General features: G+C 37.9%; 1 protein-coding gene across 4 annotated transcripts in view; it reads left to right on the top strand.

Annotated features, from left to right (window-relative positions):
* The window catches only part of LOC131038108 (E3 ubiquitin-protein ligase SDIR1), a 107,904-nt gene that overhangs the window by 66,002 nt on the left and 14,823 nt on the right, over positions 1-27,079 (top strand). For all 4 annotated transcript variants that reach the window (XM_057970424.2, XM_057970421.2, XM_057970422.2 and 1 more), the window contains one exon: positions 6,079-6,204. In XM_057970424.2, coding sequence (XP_057826407.1) covers positions 6,079-6,204 — 126 coding nt within the window. The remainder of the gene's footprint in view (positions 1-6,078; positions 6,205-27,079) is intronic.

Below are 27,079 nucleotides of genomic sequence, written 5' to 3' on the forward strand. Positions count from 1 at the left end.
TGTATTGCATTGTTATTTCCTTTATGCATTGTCAAAACCCCAAAAACTTACAAAATTCTGAAAACACATTCGTTGGTCATTCAGTAGTTTGGATCAGAATTATAATCAGGGATCTTTCAAAGCCCCTTTCCCTTTTGAGATATTTTACCAAAAAAGGGTTTTAAAACACAAAAAAAATGACATATAATTGAAAATTGGGATTTTGGAATTGAAAGATTACTTTCTCAAAAGGATAAAAAGCATTCATAAGTGTAGTTTGCACGATTTCTGACTCTTCACTCAACTTTTTATTTTTAAAAATTTCAAACTTTATTTCGACTCTGCTAATCTGAATTGATACCACATTAACACAAATATGTGAATTTTTTTAAGGAAAGCTTGGGGGAAATGAGGGCATTTGGTAGGGGTGTGACACTATATTATATGTTTTCTAAGATATGGTTTGAGAGAATTGGTCATCAGGTTGTAAACCTTTATTCTCTCATATGATGGACTAATATGTTTATAAATTATTGCTCATTATACCAATTCTTAAGTTGGCTATAAAATTTTTAAGCATTGCCTTTTAGAGTTAGCAAACTAACCTTGTAATTAATCCCTTTCTAATTTTGTATTGTTGTACTCACAGGCTTATCGCCCATTTATTTCAATAAACCTGGTTGCAGAGGAGAGGATTGAATTGCAAAGCTCCCATTATTGGCATTATAAACACAACGTTCCCAAACAAGAAAGCAGATTGTTGTTGGATATAATCCTTTTTGACTGGGGGCTTACAATTCCACAAGTTATTCTAATTTCTAGGAAATATAATACGAGGAAGTTGTATGCTTTCAAAGAACATCAAATGGGGCTTTAAAGCATATAGCAATTAAAATCTAGACAACCACTTAGAACAATTGAAGAATATGGTTGTGCTCAGGCTGAGGCTCTGCAAGGATTTGGAAAGGTTCCACGTCTGCACTAGTTTGGGGAAGGGTTTTAGATCCTACAGAAGGGAGAAATCAGGAGGAACAAGTCAGTGTGGCCCTGAAAGTGTTTTGACTCTTCTTGACTTGACATGCATAGAGAGTGATAGATATATCTCAATTCTAATTTAGTTGACATGTTCACCTTTGTCTCTAGATTTATAGCATATAATAGAATTTCTTAGTTTGAACTTGAATATTTGGACCTACCTTTAGCTTTGTTAAGAATTGCCTTGTTAGGCACTACTATCTAAAATTTGAACATCTCATCCCACTCATAGCTACCAAATCCAGCCAGATCTGGATTTTTTGGACCAGTCAGATTTGTCTCATCTGGTTTTGATTTTTGTTGGATAAAATCCTTTTGATTGGGGGCTTACAATTACACAAGGTATTCTAATTTCTAGAAAATATAATACGAGGAAGTTGTGTGCTTTCAAAGGATACCAAATGCGACTTTAAAGCACATAGAAATTAAAATCTAGACAACCACTTCGAACAATTGGAGAATATGGTTCTGCTCAGGCTAAGGTTCTGCAAGGAGTTGGAAAGGTTCAATGTCTGCACTAGTTTGGGGAAGGGGTTTAGATCCTACATATTGGTGTGTTTTTTATGCATGCACAACTCAGAATAAAATACCCTAAGATATCCTACTCTCTCTTGATCAAAATCCTCTAAGTGCTGAACAGATGACCTGTGTGATCACGAAGACGACTCCAAGGTTCCAGATTCAATGCAGATAGTCTCATTCGTCTCTTTTTGAAAATGCTGGTAACTGCAAGGGGACTTACACAAATGTCCAAGGAGATGATTAGTTTAAAGATTTTGCTGATTCTTAACTTTCTCTTCTTTTTTTTTGGAACAATTTTTGAATAAATTGTACTTCTAAAGTGAGTTTTTGAGAAAAAAGGTAAAAAGATGAGGGTTTGAGAAAGATAATTCTAATCCTAAACAATTTCTAGGAATTCAAGAGACGAAAATTGCAAATGCGAAATTAAAAACCAATTCAAGCTTCGCCAAATTCAACAACTAGGCAAGAATGGTGCAATCCTCTATGGAATAAAAGATTTTCATATACTATCATTCACGAACATTTTGAACAATGAATTAAGTAATTGAAGTTAAGTTTCTAATTTCTGGTTCATACTAACTTTGCACGATAATTGAAAATCATCCAACTATCAAAAGTATGAACACACAATTTCACATAAAGCAATTTCTATCAGATCTTTCATTCATTCTAACAACTTGAAAATAAAATCCTCTTCTAATGAGAGCAAGAAACCATGCTAATGCGCAAAGTAGACCAGATTCACCAACAATTGAACAATGAACAAGTCTTTATACTTATGGAGCATCACTACAACAATCTTTGAAATCTCTCGTATGAAAATAAATGAAATAGAGGGGGTTTATATAGGCACCCAATTACAAAGCAATGACCCAGATTGATCTAAGATCAACAACCGAGATTAATGGATAAAATCCTAATTAGGGTTAATTGCAAAAAAACTCCTTTCGGCAAATGAGAAAATTATAACACTGCGCATAACCAATGAGAAAATATGAGCCACTTGTTGAGTCTGGTTCATTGCACCTAGACATGTCTGACTTGGCACCCTTGGATTGGTCGATTGATGACTGGGATGCCACCTCAACTTGCCGTGCAGATTTGATTCCTCATCATGAAGAAGTGTCAATGCCTTAGGCAATATTTTTGGATGATCGAGTTGTTCCAATTGCATCATCTTGGATGATTAAGTTTCCAACTTTGATTAATTCTTCTGAAACTATCCCCCTTCCTTGATTCTAGAATTCCTTGCCTTGGACTTGGATTCCTGGGTCGAGTTCTTTCGATTTTGGATTTCCAAAAGAAATCCAAGGTCGATGTAGGACCAGACCTTTCATCTTTGTATGACTTGATCTTTTCGAATGTCTTGATGAACTGTAGGTCCTTCTTCTCTATTGCATTCATTCTTGGATTCCACCTTGAAGTGTGAATGTTGTACTTCTATGCGTTGTGGAATCATTTTTCCAATTGGTTCCTTGTTTCATCGGCACCTTTTTGGAAATCCCTCCTTGTGCTGACATCTACTATCTGCAATATAGAGAAATTCACAAGTTAGGAGTGATAAATTTGATGTCAACTTAAGATACTTCGAACAATAACTCTGACTTTTCCGATTAAACTTTGAAAATCGGACTTAGCATCAAACTGAGTATGGTCTGAGAAATAAAAATCAGAGTTGAAATTTTCAGAAATAATGACTGATAATGAACTTGGAATTGCCAATCAGACCTAGGAATATTCTGGAGACTCAAAATCATTCTTAGAAAATTTGAAAACTAATGGGATAGAGACTGATCAAACTAAAAGATTCTGGAAAGCAGACCTAGACCTTATCAAAATCAGACTTTAAGTAAGTTTCTAGAATTTTAAATTAGACCTTATTATCATTCTAGAAGCCAAAGATTTCTCAGAAAACTATGAAACTTAGTCTGATCGGACTTTATAAATGTTCTGGAAATCCAAAATCAGGCCCAAAATACTTGAAAATTATAAAATCTGGTCTGATTTGAACTCTGTAAAGTGGAAATCTGGTTAAAATGAAGCCTGAAAATCAAAATCAGACTGAGGATATATTTGGGAATCACGAAATTTGGTCTAATTTGAACTCCAAAACTTTAAGATCAGACATGAAATAATCTTAGTTTCGTAAACAAAGTTTGATTTTAAGGGTTTCTGCCCTTATGACGAAAGGAAATACAAAAAAGAAGCCTTGTATCATGGATGGAACTCAGAAATTTGGAGAAATTAGACAGAAAAGAAGAAATTTGGAATCCACAATGTCAGAATTCTGTCCTAGAAGTGCTTCAGACCTGCAATAAATGGAGGAAGATCTCAAAGAATGTGGATGAATTCCTTGAATTCCTCTTGAAACCTTCAATAAAACTCCTAAATTACCTAAGAAGAAATTGGAGAGACTAAGAAAGTTCGAATTCCTAGAAAGAAGTGTGATAATGAAAGGCCAAGGCCTATACTTAAAAGGAAATTGGAATTCCTTCTTTGAATTGTTTTTTTTTGTTTTTTTGAATTTTTGAAGGATAATGAATGTGGACACAATTAGGCTTCCAATTTGAACTTTCGTTGTTTTATTATTTTTTTGTGTTTTAACTTTAAGACTTATTAGCAATTCTTTTTTTCTTCTTGGAAGCTTCTCTTCTAGAAGCTTTAATTCCTTTTCAATTTAGCCAAGTTCAAACTCTTTCCTTTCATGGGTTGGGCGAATTTCTCCTTATGCTAAACTTTTTTTTTGGAAATTCTGAACATTTTTTCCTAGGCGGACGTTGCTTATGTTCAAGGAAGTTTGCCATGGAAACAAGGAATTTAGGAATTTTTTCAAGGAAATTTAGGAATTTTTTTTAAAGGAATTTTAGGAATTTTTCTTTTCGTGCCAATTTCTTGTGATCTTCAATCAGCTTTTTAGAAATTATCGTTTGGATTTGAAAGTTATTTCATACTTAGTGCATTTTGGATGAATTCCTCTGACTTGATTGTTTTCTTGAACTTGAAACAATCTAGAACTTCGAAAAAAGCAAAAAGCAACTTTCTATTTTTTAGAAAAAAGCACCAAAATGCCAAAAACAAAACTTTTTAAATTTAGAAAAAAACAAAAAAAGCAAAAAATCCTAAAAAAAGCAAGTTGTCAGAATTGACCCCAAGAAACTGCGATTTTACTCCAACCTATTTGAGACCATCCGTAGCAATAAAACGTCCATTTGACCATTGCTTCATTTTTTAACTATGATGACTCCTCCAAATTTCACAAAACTTGACTCATTTGCAGAGGCAAGAGATTGAAGACAAAACCCTAACCTAAAAAGAAAAAAAAAGGGGGGTCCCCATTTGCAATGGGGCGGTGTGAAAACGTCACAACACTACATAAGGGAGAAATCAGGAGGAAGAACTTAGTGTGGCCCTGAAAGTGTTTTCACTCTTCTTGACTTGTCATGTATAGAGAGTGATAGATATATCTCAATTCTAATTTAGTTGACATGTTCACCTTTGTCTCTAGATTTATAGCATATAATAGAATTTCTTAGGATGAACTTGAATATTTGGACCTACCTTTAGTTTTGTTTAGAATTGCCTTGTTAGGCACTGCTATCTAAAATTTGAACATCTCATCCCACTCATAGCTACCAAATCCAGACAGATCTGGATTTTTTGGACCAGTCAGATTCATCTCATCTTGTTTGGATTTTTTGATTCCTATATGAATGTTGCTGGCTTTTTCAAAATTTCTGGATTTCTGAATCCTTTTGACTTGCCAGACAAACCAATATCGTGAACCTGGTAACTATAGTACCACTTGAAGATTGGTATCCTTGTAGAGTTTCTTATGAACATTTTAAAGTTACTTCCTAATATAACTATGCTTTGATAGTTGGTTCGTGGTAGACTTCTTTTAGTCCAAAGAAGCTGTATATTTTTATGAAATAGTCATATGACTTCTTACTTCCATATCTTTCAACTTTTCTTCAACAAGTGTTTGTTCAAAGCTCCATTGGAATATACAACTTAAAGACTAACTTTCACTCTACTTTGTTGAAGTTACTGATGGTCACTTAGATTAGCATCGCATTGCCGGCAGTATGCTACCGGTTGCAGTCACAAATATATGCATATATGGCAAACAGTTTTAATTTGAGAATTTCTTTTTAACTTTCTCTCATATTAGAGCAGAATCAAATTGAATTAATCTTCATTTTATTGATCTTAATTTGTAGAGAAGTTGAATTACTAATATTTAGTTAGGATGATGGCAGCTAATATTTCAGTATCCTCCTTAAACTAAATAATAATTAATTACAAAATTAATCTTTTCCTTGATCTTTTGTGGATTTAAATACACAAATAAATAAATGATTTCTGTAGTAATATGTGCTTATAGTTTTTCCATTTCTCATTTTATGGTGATAAAAGCAAATGTCATTCTTGCAATTATAGCCAGATGTCTGATTTATAGTACGGATCTGAGTATTGGCTAAGGATGATTTTCTTGTATCAAATATGTTATGTGTTATTGACTCTGAGTTTTGCATGACACAGAAGAAAACTGATTCAGCGAACGCAGAGGGCAGTGGAAAAGGACAAGAAGAAGAATTGACTTGTACTGTTTGTCTGGAGCAGGTTAATGAAGGAGAGTTGATTCGTAGTTTACCTTGTTTACATCAGGTAACTGAATTCCTCAACTTCTCAATCTTGTAATCTTCAACAGCATTCCTGATATTCCTGTAGATTTTTTGAAGGTTTACTTATTCAATTGATTCGGGAGAGTGCCCAATCATAAGGTGGTTATTGACAATCGTAAACCACCGTCTGTTATGTGGCTGAGCGTAATATCTGTGACTAGATCATAGCTGCACAAATGTCACTGATCACTAAAGACTATAACTAGCTTTACCATTTAGTGGTAGAAAACATTTTTTTGATGCACAATAATCATTATCTTTATATCCAGATTTATTTATCCATATCTCTATGTACCCATTTGTCTCATAGGGTTTGCCGAATTTCATGCTTAAGTTAGAAATTCGGCGAATATTTAAAAAATGTATGCAATTTGTAAAAAATTGCATCAATATTTTTACGGAAAAAGAGCCAGGATTTTTACTAAAATACATTTTTGCACAAATGTTTTCGTTTAGGCTTTTCGACAGTTTTTTCTATAAATTCAAGGCCCATGCTGGTTTCAACAAAGCATGAGCCCATGAGTCTCGACGAGGCCATTAAGTGAGTTCGTTTAGTGGCGACAGCTAGTGGCTAGGGTGCACATTCCTTCTGCAGCCGACTTCATAGAGTTCGTGTATCCCGTGAGTTCGTTCAGCCACTATTGCTAGTGGCTAGGGGGCACATTTCTTTTGCAATGTGTGATAGGAGGGCATTAGGGCAAGGAGCGATGACCCACATGACCACAAGAGCAAGTTTAGCCTGGTGTCTACTTGCAGGCTACGCTGCTGCAGATTTCCTTGGGCTTCCAGCAAGTCTGCAACTCCAAGGTAGGCAGCCGCGATCTTGTTTCTAATTTAATAGGCATTTTATATTTTAATAATTGATGTATATAAAAAACTGAATATTATTTTATTGTTATCAAAATAATTATTAAAAATTAATATTTAATAGATTTAATTTTTTTTTGATTGGTAAAGTTGGGTCATGTTGTGACAATTTTTCACACTTTCACACATCACGCCATTGAGAATGGGGACCCTCTCCTTTCCTGCTTTCTAGGGTTTTTGTTAGTGTCTCGTGGCCTTCCGCTTCAATTTTGCTCAGTTTTGTCAAGTTTTGAACGGTTTGAGTCTTAAGGATTGAAAGTCAGTTTTTGCAAACCAAGTGATAACAGAGTCTAGACACTATCAAAGTGCCTAGAAATGCCGAAGGATGAAGAATGAAATTGATTTGAGCGAATTTGGACAACTTTCTATTTTTGGAAAGTGTTTTTTTTGCTTTTTCCTATTTTTACAAAGTTTCGTTTTTGGCATTTTTAGCTCGATCCCCAGGATGTCTATTTTTTAGAAATTTTTCTCTATTTTTTAGGGATGTCTGCCTTTTGCTTTTTCAGAGTGGGGTCCCAGGGTTTGCACCAGCACCACTGACCTGCATCGATCGTGATAAAAAAAACTTTCAATTTTTGACCCAAAAAGCTAAGTTCCTACTTTTTAGGGGTCATGATGCTTCAGATGGGTTACCTGAGTATGGATTTCAAATATCATGTTAATCTGGCTAAAATTGAAGAAGTTATTAAATTTTGAGTATTTCCCTAAGTGTGGCTAATCATGTTTGCTGGTGAATAAATGACGGGAACTCCAAAAAGTCCGCCCTAAGATAAGGGAAGCATGGTCATGACCTCCAAAAAGTCCGCCCCATGATGGAGAAGGTGCAAGGAAGTCTCAAAAATCTGCCCTCCATGGTTTTTCAAGTTTCTCAAAAGTCTGCCCAATTTGCAAGGTGAAGTATAAGTATCATGTTCTTCCAAAAGTATGCCCATGATGAAAAGGAGACTCTGAAAAGTCCGCCATATGCAAAGGGGAGATGGACAAAGTCCGCCCAAGGTGGGGTGCAAGTGTTATGAACTCCAAAAGTCCGCCCTAAGGGAAGGGAAGCATGGTCACGACCTTCTAGAAGTCCGCCCAAGGTACAAGTGCATGGTGTCTCAAGTCTCAAAAAGTCCGCCCTACTTTGCAATCAACATCACCTAAGATGGAGAAAGTCCGCCCTCCAAAGGACCATACATCTAAAAAGTCCGCCCTATGGATGATGGAAAAGGTCATAAACTCCAAAATGTCCGCGACAAAACTGAAGAAAGTTGAAAGTGTTTGGAGGAAGCAAAAAAAGTCCGTCCTCCTAGGATCATGACCTACTCAAAGTCTGCCTTGCAATGAAAGATTAAGGTTTTTCAAGTTTCCCAAAGTCCGCCTAAGGAGATGGCTAGTGGTGTGTGAACATAAGAAAAAGATCAAGTGCATGAGACAAGTAAAGTCTGCCCTACAACTTGTGAAAGTAACATTCAAAGCAAAGTCCGCCCTAGGTGGAAAACATATGAGGTGCCTAAGACAAGTAAAGTCCGCCTTAAGGCAAAGTATAATCAACCCCTCCAAAGTCTGCCTTAGACAGAAAGGTTTTGAGGTGCACAAGATGATAAAGTCAGCCTTAGATAGAAAGGTTTTGAGGTGCACAAGATGATAAAGTCCACTCTAGGGAATGGTTGCAAAGTGCACAAGGCGAGTAAAGTCCGCCTTATACTCCTAAAGAACTCTGCCCAAAGTCATTAATGATGAGACAAACTCAACAAAGTCCGCCCTGCTCATAATGGAGGTCAAAATAAGTCAAAGGTTGCTGACTAAGTTTTAAAAAATGGAATATTCTTCAAGTGATGTTAGCAGATTCATGGAAAATTCGAACTATTAACCAAATTAGAAAGTTTGTGTGGAAGATTAAGTTCAAATATGAACTCAAAATTGAAATAGAAACTGGGATATCGAACCATGAAATCAAATTAGAAAGTTTTTAAAAAAGGGATATTCGAAGATCAAGTTTGAATATGAGCTGGAAAATCAAATTAGAAACTTACATTTGTGAGAGATTCGAACTAGATGAGGATGACATTGCAACTCAAAATTAAATCAGAAACTTTCTCCATGAGTATCTAAGACTGAAATCGAATTGGAAACATGAATTTGAAGAGGATCTGCATGTTTCTAATTATGAAATCCAACTTCAATACAAATAAGACATCCTCTCCTTCATTTTTACACACAAGAGTTCGAATTCCACGGTGCTGAGAGCATTTTTTTTAAGAGGTATTCTTACAGGTTGAGGGAGATTCGAAGAAGTTTTTGCAGGTTCTGAGTTTTACTATCATTTCAAACCATAGCATTCTCAGGTTTTGGGAGTTAAACGAGCTGATAGGAGGCATATTCATCACGTTTTCTGAGTTTTCATCTAGTTCCTTCTATCTTCTTGTCTTTTTCTTCTCATTATATCGAAGGTGAAGTTGGTTTTGAACGCAGATTTATTAGATATTCTGAGTTTTCTAAGTTTCGTTGGAGGTGATTTTAACAGATTTGTCCAAAATTTCAATAAGAAAGATCAAGTTGGATTGAATATTCATACCTTCTTTCTTATTTCCTGCCTTTCAAAGCAAGTTTGGGTAAGATTGATGTTATTGCAGACCTGGTTTTTGGATTAAAATCAGAATTTAGAGTATGGAGTTTTATTATCATTTTCGAAATTCGTACATGTGAAAACTCCATTTTAATGACTAAGTATGAAAAATGAAGTAAACAACTTCAACCACTTAGTCATTCAAAAACTCAAATTTTAAATTGAAATTCTAATTTCTAAATTAGGCTTCATGTGTTTTCGCAAATTTCAGTCGCGATGAAGTTTCAAGTAGACAAGGATGCTCCTCTTGAATCAAGGATGATCTCGAAATGGAAGAATGTCAGTGATACCAACCTCAGACATATCAATTTGAGGGAGTTTAAGAAAAGGATGTTCGGCTTGGACAAGCTTGTGCCTACTGTGACCGCGCGTAAGATGATGAAGAGTGGCATCGTACATGTTGCTGGCTTTCTCCCTACTATGCAGTGCACGAAGTTGGTAGTTGAGTGTGCTAGGCACTATAACCCTGACAGTAAAGATGTTATAGCACCAGACAGAATAGTGTTGGCTAATATTAGTGATGTAGCCATAAGGGAAGCATTTAGAATCCCAAAATATCATAATGCTGTATATGTGACCAAGGATGAGGCCAATCAAATGTATCAAGACCACATGGAGGAGTACGAAGCCATCATCAATCATTCATGGCTGGACAAACCAAGAAAGGGGGCCTCTAAGCTGTCAAAGAAGAACTTGGTGAGGGCATATTTTAAAGAAGATATTGAAGACACGATTGTCTTATTGAACCGAATAATGGGTAATCCCCAAGGCGCTCCATTTGAGCCTTGGATGTATTACTTCATTAATGAGATAATGAATGGAGTCAAGATGATTGACTAGGCTCAGATAATAAGCAACAACTTGGACAGTCAGTTGAGAAATTTGGAGGGAGATTGAGTCTTCTACATGAGTTCATATTTGTTCTATTCTCTTGCTAGAAGTTACAGATACAGAGGCCTCACCTGCAGAGGACAGGTGAGAAACAAGGAGAATTAGTTTCCTTTTTACAATTGCTACCCCCAACTGCATATGGAAGAAAAGTTACATTTCGAGAGGGTGAATGATGCATATCACACGAACACTGCAAGGTGGATTACATCAAAGACTCTCTCAAGAGTGGCTCTCTAAAGAGTCTAAGGACTTCATAAGCAAATTCAGGTATTGGTATATCCAATACCCAAGATTCACCTATATCAGAATTCAGGGATTTTCTGGATCTCCCTACAAGCTCCCAATGTATCCCACCAACCGAATTGTGCTGCTGGAAGTTGTGAGGCAACTGGAAAGCTTCATGACGGTGCAAAGAGAGAAGCAGAAGAAGGCATGAACATCTTCTCTCACTATTGGAAATGGATTGGAGACATGTCCATTAGCACAAGCTGCTGCCACTACTGAAAAAGAGTTGGCATGGTACCCCTTCTACCAATACAAGGCAAGAAGGAACTTTCATCCATTCCGTAAGATGAAAAGGGTAGAAGGAGTTGTATTTGAACACAGAATTGATTTAGAGGATTATTGGGAAAATGCAGCCGATAGTTTCAAAATCAAAAGAAGATTCTGGTCTAGAATTCCCCTATGCATGGTAAGAGCAACAAAAGTATTTTGGGTCGTTGCTCAAGTGGAAGATAGTCCTGAACTTGAACAACCGGGTTTCGAAAAGATAAGAAATGAGCCACTTGTGTTGGGTCCCAAAAGAGAAAAGAACCTGCTGGAAATTCTGAAAAGGCCAAGGGAAAGAAAATTATTGGGGAAAGATGTGAATCAAATGAAGGTAATTGACCTTGAGTGCCACATCTGCTATGCCTGACTAGAATACAATTGAAGAACAAGAGATGGACACAGATATGGAGAATAATGAAGTAAGAGTGCCTTCTCCTTCGGTTGAAGAGATAATGAGAGAGGCTGTCCAAAATCCAACCAAGGAACAATTTGAGCCTCTAGCGGTTTTTCTTGATGGTATAGTTAGTGGGTCTGGAGAAATAGATGGTGGATTTGATAAAAATACTGAGGAGCAATCGACCATTCCTGATTGGTTGAGAGAAAGGATAAAGGCTAAGGTTCCTAATGAGACTCACTGAGAAGAGAATACTGCAACATTTTTGACGAAGGTTAAAGAACTAGTTATGATTAAACCACCTAAGCCAGCTAGAAAATTCTCTTGATTCAGAGGGATAGTGCAGGGTTTAGAACGGTTCAGATAGTTGTATCGAAGGAAGGTGTTGTGACGTTTTCACACATCGCCCCATTACAAATGGGGACCCCGACTTTTTGCTTTCTAGGGTTTGTTTTCTAGGTCTTTTAGGGTTTTGTTAGTTAGCCTTTGCATTTTGAGTGTCGCCAAGGGGATCACCTGGATAGCAGGTCCTTCTTGAGTGATGTCCTGATCTTGAAATTTGATTGAGTCTGGAATGTCCTGATCCTGAATTTGACTAAGTCTGGAATGTCCTGATCCTGAAATTTGACTAAGTCTAGAAAACTGAAAATCCTCCATAAACTAGATTTTGCAATATGGCTCTTGGAGGTCTGAAACCACTCTCAAACATCCTGAAAGTATATATGGAATATAACTTAAAGTATAAGAAACTTATACTTAAATGTTATATTCCATAAAATTATCCTGACAGAGAGTTCAAAAATTCAAAAATCGCTCCTGACCCTCAGAGAGGGCCCACAGCGAAAAATCGCTCCTGACCCTCAGAGAGGGCCCACAGTGAGATTTTGATTCACTTCATTTTGCAATGGAAAAGGACTAAGTTTTGAGCATGAAAGGGAAATAAATGACTTTCTCCACCCGCCTGAAGAAGTTTTGACTTGAAATAATGAAGGACCTTGTTGAAAACAGAAAAATCGCTCCTGACCTCAGAGAGGGCCCACAGCGAGAAATCTTATAAGGGTCATTGCTAGCCTTATTTGGTCGACTTAAGATGTCAAAGGCATGGGGATGGATGAAATGAGCATAGTGAAGTATCCAGACTTGATCAAAGATGATAAATTGAAGGAGTTTTGCCCAGGAAAGGTAAAATCGCTCCTGACCCTCAGAGAGGGCCCACAACGATTTTCTTTGTGTGCACATTTTTGGACCTTTCTTGGACATGAATTTTTATTCATAGCAAAGAACAAGATGACATCTCCCTTGGCAAAGTGATTTTTAGATGAAAAGTGAAACATTTTGGTCCAGGTAGCAAAAGTCGCTCCTAACCCTCAGAGAGGGTCCACAGCGAGATTTTCAAATATGCATTATTCTTGCAAGATCAAAGTGATTTTATGATTAGATTGAATGAAGGAAATTGTTGAATGCACCTGTGTGGAATCCGTTTAATCCATACCACTAGCCTGTTACTGATTGTAAGTGCGCCTTGCGTGTCAACTGGAACAAATGAGCTTAATCATAAGTCGTTACACGTCTATTGTTTCATGCATTTTCTTGAATGGTGATCATTGTCAGATGGTGTACGATTTGAACATATTAGAAGCATCCCTTAGAAGATCGCATTGAGTTGGTGTTGAATTGTTCAGCCTGATGGTGAGACCCAGCCCGGTAGGAATCCACCTAGTCATTCATCCATCTTCTCGCATTCTAGGTAGTAGAGTAGACTTCCTGAACCTTGCATCTTTTGCCATTTGTTTGCCTTCCAGTCAGTAAATAGGACTTGTGATTCCAGCAAATCAGACGTTTAGGTCATTGAAGTGTAAGTCCCCTTGTGATTCCAGCAAATCACATCATACCACAAAGAGCTTATCCACACGTAGAGATCCTACAACAAAGAACCTTGAAGTCATCTCGATTGATCCTTTTCGCGACATCTTTAGCATTCGGAGACTTTATTCAAGAGAGGATAAAGTACCTTTAGGTATTTTATTCTGTGTTTGGCTGTGTACAAAAAACACGTCAACAGAAGGAAAGACCCAGAGTGATGTTGCTCCAGAAGATTATAAGATCACTTCAGTAGACTTGGGTAAGCCTACTCAGGCTCAAGAGATCCAATATTTTGATGATTCTTGCAATGCCCTCAAGGCAAGACTAGCCAAGGAAAAGGAGAAAAGAATTAAGATTGAGGAAGAGAATCAGCAATGGAGAAAATATGTTCTCTATCTAACTAAGCCACTTAATCATGAGATACCAGTTGCCACTCCGCAGCCGCTTCCTCATGAGTCGATGAAAGATTATGAGGACATGAAGGGCACATTCGAGCAAGTTAAGGAATGGACCTCAGATGCTTCGACACGGGTTGACATACTTGTGGAAAATTTGGTATTAACACATGAGTCAGCTTCTTCATTAGTCAGTATAATTCAAGACTTGGCTGCAAATTGGGAGGATATTGAGGAAATCCAAGATGAAATACTTCCACAATTGAGGATTATCTGAGGTCTGTCAAAGCAAGACTTGATAGATGCATGTGTCTTCCAGGCTGGGGATAAGGATGATTTTAACACTTGATATCGTGCTTTAGTCACGAGGATTGAGGTCTTGAAGAATCTGAGACTAAGTGTTTTGAGATTGAGAAGAATGTTAGAGAAATTTTAAGTAAAGTGTTTCATGTGGCATCAGAAATTTGGCAAAGGGGGGCATGCGAGAAAAACACTTGCAGGCAGAGAACTCGAGAGCCACAATTCAGTCGAGCTTTTTCAAAGTCTCGGGGATGATTGATAAAGGGGATCTCTCAAGAATTGCGAGTTTTCTCCTCATTGACGAAAACTTTCTTGCCCAGACAATTGAGTGGGAGCGCATCCTCGCCACGTGTATTGATGATGTGGACGTCGTCAACTTCCAGATTAGTAACTTGCCTAGTGTCACTATGGAAGAGGTTTGACTCATTGTGTCCAGATACATTGAATCTGCAAAAAAGGAAACTGGACACTCACCTTAGTGATAATGGCAGCTGTGCCACATGTCACTCTTTTGTTTGTCTGAATTGATAGAGTTTTGAGAAACCCTAATTAAGGTTTGTAGCTTTCAATCTGGGCCCTTGATCACTGTTTGATCTCGGTCGTTCATTGTTTTTGGGAAAACTATATAAGGCTACCTCCTCTCATTTGGAGTGTGAGGGTTTTGATATATTGTTGCGTGAAGGTCATTTTTTCAAATAAGGCTTTGTAATCTCTATTATTTGAGTGATTAGCATGGTTTCAATTTCCTCAACACATTAATTAGAATTTAATTTAGATTTGCTTTCAAAGTTGTTAGAGTTGAATGAAGGATTTGATAAGTATTAATTAACGGTGTATCTTTGCTCATACTTTTGGTGAATGGATGATTTCCATTTCACCGTGCAAAGTTAGTCTGAGCCTATCCCTTGTGTATGCCAAAACTTCGATCATAAGCACAATCCATTGAAGATTGCACCCACTTTGTGTAGTTGTCGTTATTGTGGCGAAGCAAAGTGCGGTTTCCCGAGAACACCCAGTTAATACCGTTTCCAGAATTCGTAGGTTTAGATCAGCTTTCTTAAACCCTATCCCCTTTTTCCCTTTTTGAAAGTCTAAATCCCGAAAAATCCAAAAAAAGAGAGCCTAAAATTGACAAATTTATCTAAGTCCAGAAGCTTGAAAGACATTTGTAAACGTAAGACCCCCTTTTCAGCATGCATTACCCAAGTAGCTATCCCACTAAAGTCGCTTGTTTGCACATATAGACCTTGGAATCAGCAATGATTTTTCAGGAGAGGATAGAATACCTTTGGGTATCTTATTCTAATGTTTGGTAGATTATAAAATGTACACCAACAAGTCAGAGTGCTAGAATTTTTAGCCTTGCCCTAGCTCTAGGTGAGGACACAAACGGGGGTCTCATCCTCGACATTAACACTCGGTCGTCCTCGTCATCCTTGGCATTAACTCTTGGTCGTCCAATTATCCTCTTGTCTCTCCTCCATCACCAACATGTCTTTCAACACAATCTCTTCCTACACGTGTTTGTGGTCTCACCCCCAACATTAACACTCGATCGTCCTCCTCCTTGGCATTAACACCTGGCCATCCAATTCTCCTCGTCTCTCCTCCACCACCAACACGTCCTCCAACACGATCTCCTCCTACACGTGTTTGTGGCCTCACCCTCGACATTAACTTGATCGTCCTCCTCCTTGGCATTAACACCTAACCATCCAATTCTCCTCTTGTCTCTTCTCCATTACCAACATGTCCTCCAACACGATATCCTCCTACATGTGTTTGTGGCCTCTACACGTGTTTGTGGCCTCACCCTCGACATTAACTTGATCGTCCTCCTCCTTGGCATTAACACCTAAACATCCAATTCTCCTCTTGTCTCTTCTCCATTACCAACACGTCCTCCAACACGATATCCTCCTACACGTGTTTGTGGCCTCACCCTCGACATTAACACTCAATTGTCCTCCTCCTCCTCGGCATTAATGCTTGACCGTCCAATTCTCCTATTGTCTCTCCTTCACCACCAACTAACACTCCTACACATTTGTGGCCTTACCCTCGACATTAACACTTAGCCATCCTCCTTGGCAATAACGCCTGGCCATCCAATTCTACCCTTCTCTCTCCTCCACCACTAGCACATCCTCCAACACAATCTCCTCCTCACGTGTTTGTGACCTCACCCTCAGCATTAACACTCCTACATGTGTTTGTGGCCTCACCCCCAACATTAACACTCGATTGTTATCCTTCTCCTTGGCATTAACACCTGGCCGCCCACTTATCTTCATCTTTCCTCCATCTCTCCTCCACCGCTAGCACATCCTCCTCCTACACATCCACCTTATATCCCCTGCTACCAGCAACACATCCACAATGATAGCCCATAATCGACAGGAACACCATGTGAGCCAAGTGGGGATTTGAACCTTGGTTGCACCATTAACAATGCAACCACTTAACCATCACACTATAGGATGAACCCTTTAATAGATTTAAATTTATTATTATTTTTATTTATTTATATTTTATTTTTAATGTTGACATGTAATATTAAAATTTAATATTTTGAATATTTAATTTAGATTTTAAACTAACAATTTATAAATTAACAAATTTAAATATTTAAATGAAATTTCCAACTTATCAACTTATGTTTATTTTTAAATTTATAATAAATTTATTTAAACTTAATATAATTTTAATTTTCTAAGTGAGAATTTTTTCTCTCCAAGATTCAGATTGATAAAATTCCTTAGGCATGGAAGAAGTGGTCTATTGATGAAAAACCTCCCTACAAGACGAAGTGTGCACAAAATTGTTCCTTAAGGATAAAATTCTCTCTCTAGGGATTTTCTCTCTCAAATTCTGGACGTTCAGGAATCCTTTAGAAATTGAAAAGATTGTTAAAATTCTTCCAAGGTAGGAAAATCTTCCAAAATATCTTTTGTGAGCATGAAATGGAAAGATTCTTATAAAGGATGAGTTGGTGACATGGAAAGAGAATATTCCGTATTAATGAAGCACAACCTGGAAAATTATAGTTCATATGATGGTGGGGTCCACTTGCATGTTGAGAATCTATTGAATGCATGGCGGCATGATGGCACTGTTGGATATTGCGGAGAAGTTTATTGGAATGATGTGTTGTCATTGATGTCAATATATTCCTGTGTTCCAGTCTTGCAGTCAGATTGGATGATTTGGTTTGGCCAGTGTGTTGCAAATGAGTTGTTGCAGATTAAAGGGTTTTGAGATAAGTATTTCTAGTTGATTCAGCTAAAGTTTCAGTGGTCCGCATGGTGATTTGATCAAGTTATGAGATCCTGTATGTGGTTGGTATTCAGGTGTTTGTGTTGATCAGTATTTTGGATTTTGCTCCGCATTGCTCCGGAATTGCAATATCTTGGTTTGCGGATTTGGCAGAGCATTCGAGACGTTCATATGTGTCCTCAATTCAGATGGTTCGTGATTTGGAGATCGACAAGTTAATCTTTCAATTTGATAGTCAGTTTAGTTGGTGTTCTTGAGGTTTGGTATAATGATAATGAAGATTCTAGTAAGTGGTGATGTTGCGATTGTTGCTAGTGTAATTCTTGATGCTTGTGGATGTTTCTAGATCGGGTCCTATCCGTGTTGATGGTCCGCATTGATCGTTGTGCACGTTATTAATGATTTCTCCGGTATGTTTGTGTTATGTGGTGTTCTTGGCCGATCAGATGATTGTAGCGTGCCGCAGATATTCGTGGCGTAATTCTTGGAGTTGTTTCGTGTTCGAGGTGATGATTTGAGTCCAAACTATGTCTTAGCCGACATTGTTTTGGTCCGCATGTATTGATGTAGCGTGTGTGGTTATATTCTTTGTAATGTGTGATGAGTGTTGAGCCGACCTTGAAATATAGGTTGATGATTTGTATAAATATATGTAATAATCATGTGAGAGATGTATCTGTGTGTGTGAATAATGTTTTGATCTTTCGGTAGCAGAGAAGTGCGAAGAAATGTGAAAGAGCAGAGTTTGTGTTATGTGCTTAACCAAAACTGTAACCGGGCATGAGGAGATACTATTTTATTAGTTCATGATCTTCCACGTGTAATCCGAATGCTTCTGTAAGGCAGTGAGCCTTCCTAGGATTGTAGTCCTTTGTTGTTTTTGAGCAGTTTGCTCTAGGCAGTATGCCTAAATGCATGTGCATTCCCCATTGTAATATTTCATTTACTCCTAACAGGGTATTATTTCATTGTGGGTAGTGTTGATGTATTTTTATGCACAATCAAACACATAATAAAATACCAAGGTATCTTATCCTCTCCTGATCAAAGTCTCTCAAATGTTGAAGATTCACATAAGGATCACTTGAGACAACTCCAAGGTTCTTAGTATGTTGGGTCACGATGTGTGGATAAGCTCAATGGTTGATGTGATTATGCTGGAATCACAAGGGGACTTACGTTGAATTGTTGAATGCTTGAATCGTTGGAACTTAGATCCTAACTACTTGGTTGGAGAATTAAAAAAGGACAAAAGACATAGGGTTTAGGGGTCTATTCTAATCCTAAGAATGCAAGAGAAGAGTGAATGATTCGATGGAATCCTACTGGGCAAGGTCTCACCATCAAATTGAACAATTTGAAACAAGCTCAGTGCAATCTTCTCAGGGATAATTTAAAGATATTCAAATCATTATCATCAAACATTTATTACCATTCAAGGTAATGCTTAAACAATGGATGTACAACAATTTGAAGTTAAGCTCATATCATTCCAATTGACCACGAAAGGCACACTTACAATCAGCTAGAGGCTAGTGGTATGGACTAAAATGATTCCACACAAATGCATTCAACAAATTCCTCTATTCAATCTAATCAACATGAAAGCAAATGAGAAGTAGAAACCATGGGACTTGTTGAAATAACACATTTCACCATAACTTCAATGAAAAGAGTATCTCATTTACAAGTCACAACTACAATTTCTCCTCCTAATCTAACTTCTATTCTAATTGCTATCTGCTATTCACTATTCTATTATCCCTCTATTCTATTAACCTCTACAAATGAAGAGCTTGAGCTTTATATAGAGAGCTCATTACAATGAATGGCTCGGATTGATTTGAGATCAATGGCTGAGATTTTACAATGAAACCCAAATTAGGGTTTGTTACAACAAACTCTATTCTAGCCAACGAAATAATTACAACACTTTGACACATGTCATCTCTAGAATATTCAACCAATAGATAGTGGGGGTAGGTACGCTAGAGTTTGTGTCATCATGGACGAGTCAGGTACATTGCATCTAGACATGCTGATGTGGAATTTCTTTGATTGGTGGAGTAGTGGATTGGATTCATCACCATGAATGAGTATCGAATAACATTTCTTGATGCTCAACATGATCCAGCTTCAGCAGTGATGATGATGATCTTCTAACTTTGATTAACTCTTCTAAAACTATCCTCTAAAATCTCTCAACGGAGGTGCAAGGTATAGATGTTGACTCCCTCTTAGTTTTGAAGTATTGATGTTGCCTTGGAATGAACTTTTGATGTCACAACTGCTTCTCTCCTTTGGAATTCCTTCTTTGTGACTCCCTTCATGTTGTTGACTCTTTCAATGCATCAAACCTTGAATAGCTGGATCATGTTCTGGTATAAGTGAATGTTTCTTGTGTAGTCACCTTCTTGTGCTTGCCTATGAAGTCCCCTTGAGGATATCTTCCTTGTATCTTGACCTTGATGTTGGAATCTCTCCCTTAGGACACTTGTTCCAATCTTCCTCCAACCTGGTCCTTTTGATTTCTTCCTTCACCTCCTGCAAAACAAACAAATGAGCATTAAACACACATGATATATAACCTTTATAATCTCTTAATTTGACATGATCCCCCTTTTTATGTGTAGCAGGTCTAATATGTGTTTCTATAGGGGAGGTCACTCCCCTTGAGCAGATTTGTTGTCTCCTTGATGAATTTGCTTCTTCCTTTGTGAATATTTCTGTCACTATTGATTGGAGCTGCTGCTTGTGGATCAGATTTGATGTTGACGTTGACTAAATTCGCTGTTGATGAAATTAAATTCGTTGATGATATGTTTTTTGAATCAGATTTGCTGTTGACATTGATTGGATTCCTTGCCTTGCTGATCAAATTTGCTAGTGAAGTTGATGGGGACTACTGATCTGCTGATCAAGTTCGCTCCAGGAGAAAGGATTGCTCTGAGTTGGTGACTAAATGATTGCTTCAAGTCTCCTTATATAGGTGTCTTAATGAGGAGATGTGTCCTTTTAAGGTGAGGCCGACTTGATCTTGAGCAAATAAAATTGAATTGTTTTCCTTAAGAAGGCCGACTTAACATGTTTTAAGCCCCTCCCTTTTGAATATGAATTATATTTGCTGCTAGCCGATGTCAATGAGCAAATTCGCTCCTAAAGGGGAGCAAAGGAAGAACTTCTTGCTCCTAGAGTGGAGCAATGGAGATTATTCCATACATCGCCAAAATTTCATCCACTTTCTTCAATTCATCAATTCAAATTCTAGGTTCCAATCATCCATGGGCAAAAATAGGTTAAAATAACTTTAAGAGAAACCTTTTTATCAACTTCGCTCCTATTCATGAGCAAAGGAAGAGCATTTCACTCTCAATGAGGAGCAAAGGAACAAGATTTCGCTCCTAAAGGGGAGCAAAGGAAATTTTGTGACACTTGACCAAATTCTTGCCCTCCCTTCATCAATTTATCTCTTCATATGCAAGCTTTATTAAATTTCTTCCACCAAATGTCTTGAAGGTGATTTCGCTCTAAAATTGGAGCAATAGAAGTGAAATTTGCTCCCAATGAGGAGCAATGGAAGTGTTTTTCGCTCCAATCAAGGGGCAAAGGAAGTACTTTCAAGTTGAACACTTAGCTCAATATTATTCAATTTCCTCCATTTCACGGACTCAAACCTTTAGTCAAATTGACTTCAAAGAAGTCTCTAGGAGGAATTTCGCTCTAATCATGGAGCAAAGGAAATAATCTCATACTTAACCAAATTTTGTCTTTCCTCACTTCAAGTGAATCAAATCAACATTAAGAAAGGGTTTGAGATCAATTTTGCTCCTAGACTCGGGCAAAGGAAGGGAATTTCCCTCCTAGCAAGGGGCAATTGAAGTGTTTTTCGCTCCTATCAGAGAGCAAAGGAAGTAGGCTTCAAACTCACTTCTTAGCTAGGTTTTATCAATTCCTTGCCTTTGCATCAACTTTAGACTTTGTGATTTTACCTTCCTAGTGTGCAGAGGTGTCAAATTAACCTTAAGGAAGGTCTTGGAGAGAGTTTCGCTCCTAGAGAGGAGCAAAGGAAGTGAAATTCGCTCCCACTGAGGAGCAAAGGAAGTAGTCTCCAAGTTGACACTTAACTCACTTCTGTTCACTTACACTCACTTTCTCAATTCAAATGCGTCAAACCATGCTCAATGTGAGATCCTAGGAGGAATTTCGCTCTCAACTTGGGGCAAAGGAAGAGGATTTCGCTCCAATTTGGGAGCAAATGAAATGATCTTTAAATTCATCCTCTAGCTTGGTCTTATCACATCATGCCTTAGGTTTCAGTCTCTATGCACCAAAGAACCTCAATGCCTACCTTGAATGTGATGTCGCTCCACTCCAATGACAATGGAAGGGAAATTCGCTCTCAAAGGAGAGCAATGGAAATGAATTTTGCTCCTAGAGAGGAGCAATGGAAGTGACCCTAATTTGCCATCTTCCCTCCATTCCTTAGCCAAAATCGTGATGAACTTCACCTCTTTTATGATCAAAATGGTGCCAAAAGCATTAAAACTCACTCATTTTCCTCAAATGTACTCAGGAAAGCAATTTTGCTCCTAGATGAGGGCAAAGGAAGTGGTTTTCGCTCTTGAGAAGGAGCAATGGAAATGACCTCCACACTTAACCTCATTCAAGGTTCTTGATCAAGGATTGAATCCTTCGCTTAAACTAAGGCATCACATGATGATTAGAGGCAGCTTTAGGTGATTTAGAAGGCATGGAGAGGGATTTTGCTCCTAAAGCGTAGCAATGGAAGCAAAATTTGCTCCTAGATTGGAGCAAAGGAAATTTTAGCATACTTAGTCAAATTTTGCTCCCGGGTCTCACCTCCCATTGAAGTGTAATTAGGTCACTTGGGGGATCAAGAAAACATTTGCATAGTCGACTAGGCTTGGCCAAAGGGGCTCCTCTATCAAACTCTTGACTTGACTCCTTGTCTCACATTACCTCATTTCACACCTCACAAAATGGCTATTCATTTGATTCCTGGCTTCTTGACCAACTATACCTCTCCAATGCAAAGGTTAATAGCAAAAGAGTCAAACTGCTACCCTAGGAAGCAAAAAAAGTGGGGGTCCCCATTTGCGATAGGGTGATGTGTGAATACCTCACAACAAGTAGGTTCCCACCGTGGTTTTTCCCTTAACTGGGTTTTCCACGTCAAAAATCTTGGTGTTATGTGTGTTATTGATGTGGTGTTGATTTATGCTTTCATTGTTTATTATCAGATTTGAAGTTGTGTTTGAATTAAATAAAGTTTGTGAGCAAACTGATTCCCCCCCCTCGCTTAGTTTGCTGCATTGTTGCCAACAATTGGTATCAGAGCTAGATCTTCTGGAAGAAGCTTGACTGCTTGAGGTGATCCGAGATGGCAACCTTTGCTTATAAGAAGGATAGTTCGAGATTAGATGGAATTAATTACACTCTTTGGAAGAACCGGATGGGATGTCACTTGAGATGCATTGGTGAAGATTATTGGAAGATTACTAAGAATGTGTATAATGTTCCTCTGAATGGTCCTACAACTCCGGATGAGATAAAGGAAGCTGAATTCAATATTAGAGCTAAGGAAGCATTGTTGAGTGCTTTGTCTGATCCTGAGATGACTAATGTGATGGATGTGCAGACTACTCATGAGATCTGGAGGAAGCTAGAGACTTTGTATGAAGGTGACAGCCATGTGAATGTTGCTAAGTTGCAGAGCCTGAAGGGAAAGTATGAGATGCTAAAGATGGGTGTAGATGAGAACATTACCTCTTTTATGCAGAAACTGAATGAACTTGTGTTGAACATCAGATGTGCCGACGGAGTATTGGAAGAATCAGAGATTGTAGATAAAGTGCTGAGATCCTTGCCTCTTGCTTACAAGCACAAGGTTGCTGCTATTGAGGAGATCCAGACTGTGACAGAAGTGACTAGAGACATGCTGATTGGAAAACTTGCCGCCTTTGAGTTGAGTGAATTTGGTGAATCTCTTCCTAAGTTTGAATTTGCATTTAAAGCTATTGTTTCCGGGAAGTAGAAATATGATCCAGGAGAAAGTTCTACAAGGGTGTCTAGATATGAGAAGGAGATGAGAGAGTTTGAAGCCCTGATTGCCAGAAAATTGCCTAAAGGAGCCGGTAAGTATGAAGGAAAGTTGCCTCTTAAATGTTTTTCATGCAATAAGATAGGACATTTTGCCTCAAGGTGTCCAGAAAGAGTTACTTTTAAAAGAAAACAGTATAGTTATGATGGACAAGTATTTCATTTTGTGTGGTCCTTCTAGAGTGAGAAGCTTGTAGGGTGACAAGTATTTCATGTTGCTGATTGATGACTATTCAAGGATAATGTGGGTTACTTTCTTAAGGGAGAAGTCTGAAGCCTTGGAGAAGTTCAAAATTTTCAAAGCTATGGTTGAGACAGAGACTGGATTGAAGTTGAAGTGTCCGAGATCTGAGAAAGGTGGTGAATTTACTTCCCGTGAGTTTAATGCTTTTTGTGAAGAGCATGGGCTGAAGAGATAGTTATCTGCTCTGCAGCCCCCTCAGTAGAATGGTGTTGTGGAGAGGAAGCAAAGAACAATTCAGGAAGCTGCTAGAACGATGATGATTGAAGAAAATGTTCTGCATATCTATTGGAGAGAAGCTGTGAGTACTGCTGTATACACTTTTAATTGGGTGCATATCAAAGGTGATACGAGTAAGACTCCTTATGTGTTATGGTTTGGTCATGTTCCTATAGTTAGATATTTCAGAATTTTTGGTAGTAAATGCTATATTAGAAGAGATGAAAATCTAGGAAAAATTGATGCTAGAAGTGAAGGAATTTTTCTTGGTTATTCTACTAAGAGCAAGGCCTATTGGTTTTATAATAAGAGATTGAGAAAGACAGCTGAAAGTGCTAATGTGAAGGTTGATGAAGGCAATGAGAGACAAATCAGATCTTGCTGAAATGATTCTGATGATTAGGATGTTAGTTCAGATAAAGGAAAGCAAACGCAAACCCATAATCAAACTCAGATTGCTCCAGAAAACCCTGAGAATGTACAGAAGAAAGAGCTCAAGAGTCAGGAAATAAGAAAAATCCTAAAACTCCCAGGTATGTGAGATTGAATCATTCAGAGAATCAGATCATAGGTGATAAGAATAAGGTGTGATGAATAGGAGAAGAACTGTGTTGATGTGTCTTTTGTACACGTCCAAACACAGAATAAAATACCCAGAGGTATCTTATCCTCTCTTGAATAAAGTTCTGGAATGCTGAAGATATCGCAAAAGGATCAATCGAAGAAACTTCAAAGTTCTGTTATGTAGGTTCTCTACTCGTGGATAAGCACCAATGGTCATTGTGTTTGCTGTTTTACAAGGGGCCTTACGTACTTTCTGGGAAAGCTTGTTCTTGCAACTACTTTTCAATGAGGAAACTAGGTTCTCCTAATACTAACTGATGTTTCAAAAAAGATCAAAAGATGAAGGTTTAAAGGAGGCGATACTTAAACTAATCCTAAGAATGACTCACTGAGGACTGGCCTTGATAAAACTCTACCAATTTCAGTATTGCCAAAAGATTACAACTCCACTGGAATTGTTACGATCTTCTAAGGGGATTCAATGATTTTCAAATCATCAAGGGGATAGATACTATAACTAAGATACATATCAATATCTCCAATAATGATTGAACTCTTAACAATCTTAATACTTCCAGTTGACCACATAGGGTGTACTTACAATCAGTAAGGAGCTAGTGGTTTGTATTATGAGTTTTACCAAAGATCAAGCACAACATTCGTCCTTCAATCGTAAAACTTAAATGCTATCTCTACTAAGAGTGATTTTAGAAGATAAACAACCATGAAAATAGCCACAAGGACTGCAATAAAACACCATAACTTCAATATTTCATTGATCTCATAGCCAAATAAACAACAATTGTTCAACTTTCTCTCTACACTACTTATTTCTTTGCTGCTAACAGTATTAATCTTATTTCTCTTATTTCTGACTCTAACTCTCTTACTCTCTAAAATGAAATGAGTGAGGGCTTATATAGCACTCTCAAATACAATGGATGGCCTGGATCAAAAGAAGATCAATGGTTGAGATTTTGACACCTAAACCCTAATTAGGGTTTGTTACAAAAGAGACCCCATCTAGATAAACATTATCAATCCATAGTCAATAGAAATTGGCACAAATAATGAGGAAACATAGCCCAATGGGAATAAAGTTGCCACATCATCTTATAACAACTTTTCATCTAGAATTTTGTTCCCTTTCCTATGCTCTTTTCTAGCATATTCAATAAATCTAGACGTAATCCCCTCAATTTCAGCAATGGGAATCTCATGAAGATTCTTCATTTGTTCTTCCAAGTGGAGGACTTGATCAAAAGCTGTGAGAAGGGTCGTCTCCCATCCAGGCTCTAGCTCTTTCGTTTTCTCAATCAAGAACATATGTAGCATACATACTCTTGGACATCCACATCTGTCTCGATTTCAATCCTTCTGTCAAGGATCGTACACAATATATCAAACACCTTGTCTTGAATAGGGTGGATAGTACCTTCAACCTGGCTGCATCTGATATTGATGTCCTCGAAAAGAACTTCCTTCATTTGGAGTAAAGTGGACCATTGCAGAAGGGTATGGGTTCCTCCATCCATTATCTTCTCTTGTGCTAAAATCTGTCTCGGTGTCCTTCTTATCACTTGCAAGACCGGGATGATAATGTCTCTAGTGTGAGTGAATGCATCTACAGTTATCAATAGATTATGAATGATCTCAAGGACCTGGATAGCCCGATGGACTATCTTCATCATTCTTGTTGCAAATTCAATGGGTACCTTGTAAGATTCATCAATCCAAGAACTCATGAGTTGGGCCAAGTTCTTCATCCTTTCTGCCTCATTTATTGATTCAGGAGGAAGTGCATGCAAAGGAGATATTGATGGATCCTGTCGCCTTAAAGGTTGATTAAGGTGGCCAAAATAATTCCTGCAAGCACTGACCTCCCTTTCTAGCTTCTTATTCTTTTCCATTTCTTCTTTGAGTTTGTCATTCAGTGCTCTCACTGAATCAGTTGCTTCTTCCATGGCCTGCTCGGAGGTAAGTGGACCAAGATCAAATGTTTCTAGATCATATTCCTTTGCCAGAATCTCATCCTCATACTTGTCCACTACTGGTGTGGCTACTTGTACCTTTCTGGATCCTGCATCATCTCTAATTACCTTTGACATCTTTGTAGCCTTCTTCTTTTCAATCTCTTCATGGGAATTTCCTATGAGACTTTCCAAGTCGAATACTTGTTCTTCCTCTTCAACCACAACTACGCTTGTCAGCCTTTCTTTTAGCCAATCTAGAATAGAAGACTTTCTTTCCCTCACTTGTATTTCCTTAGGCAGAGGTCTATCTTCTCTGAAAGGAGATGTTGCTTCATCATCATTTTTTTCTTCTTGTTGTTCGTTAGCACCAACCTGGAGAGATTGACCCGATGAATGCTGTGGTGTTTGTCCTTTACCTTGTTTATCATTCTGCACCATGGATTCTATAGACTCATCAATTTCATACACTATCTGTCTTTGATCTTCTCCTTGACTTGTTTCTTTTTCATGCCTAGAAGACGTACTCGGTGGACGATCAGGATTCACCTTTTGTTTCTTCTTAGAAGGCTCTCTCTTCTCAAGTCATTCTTTTCTCTTT

The sequence above is a fragment of the Cryptomeria japonica genome, chromosome 11 (genome assembly GCF_030272615.1).
Source record: "Cryptomeria japonica chromosome 11, Sugi_1.0, whole genome shotgun sequence".
Lineage (NCBI taxonomy): Eukaryota > Viridiplantae > Streptophyta > Pinopsida > Cupressales > Cupressaceae > Cryptomeria > Cryptomeria japonica.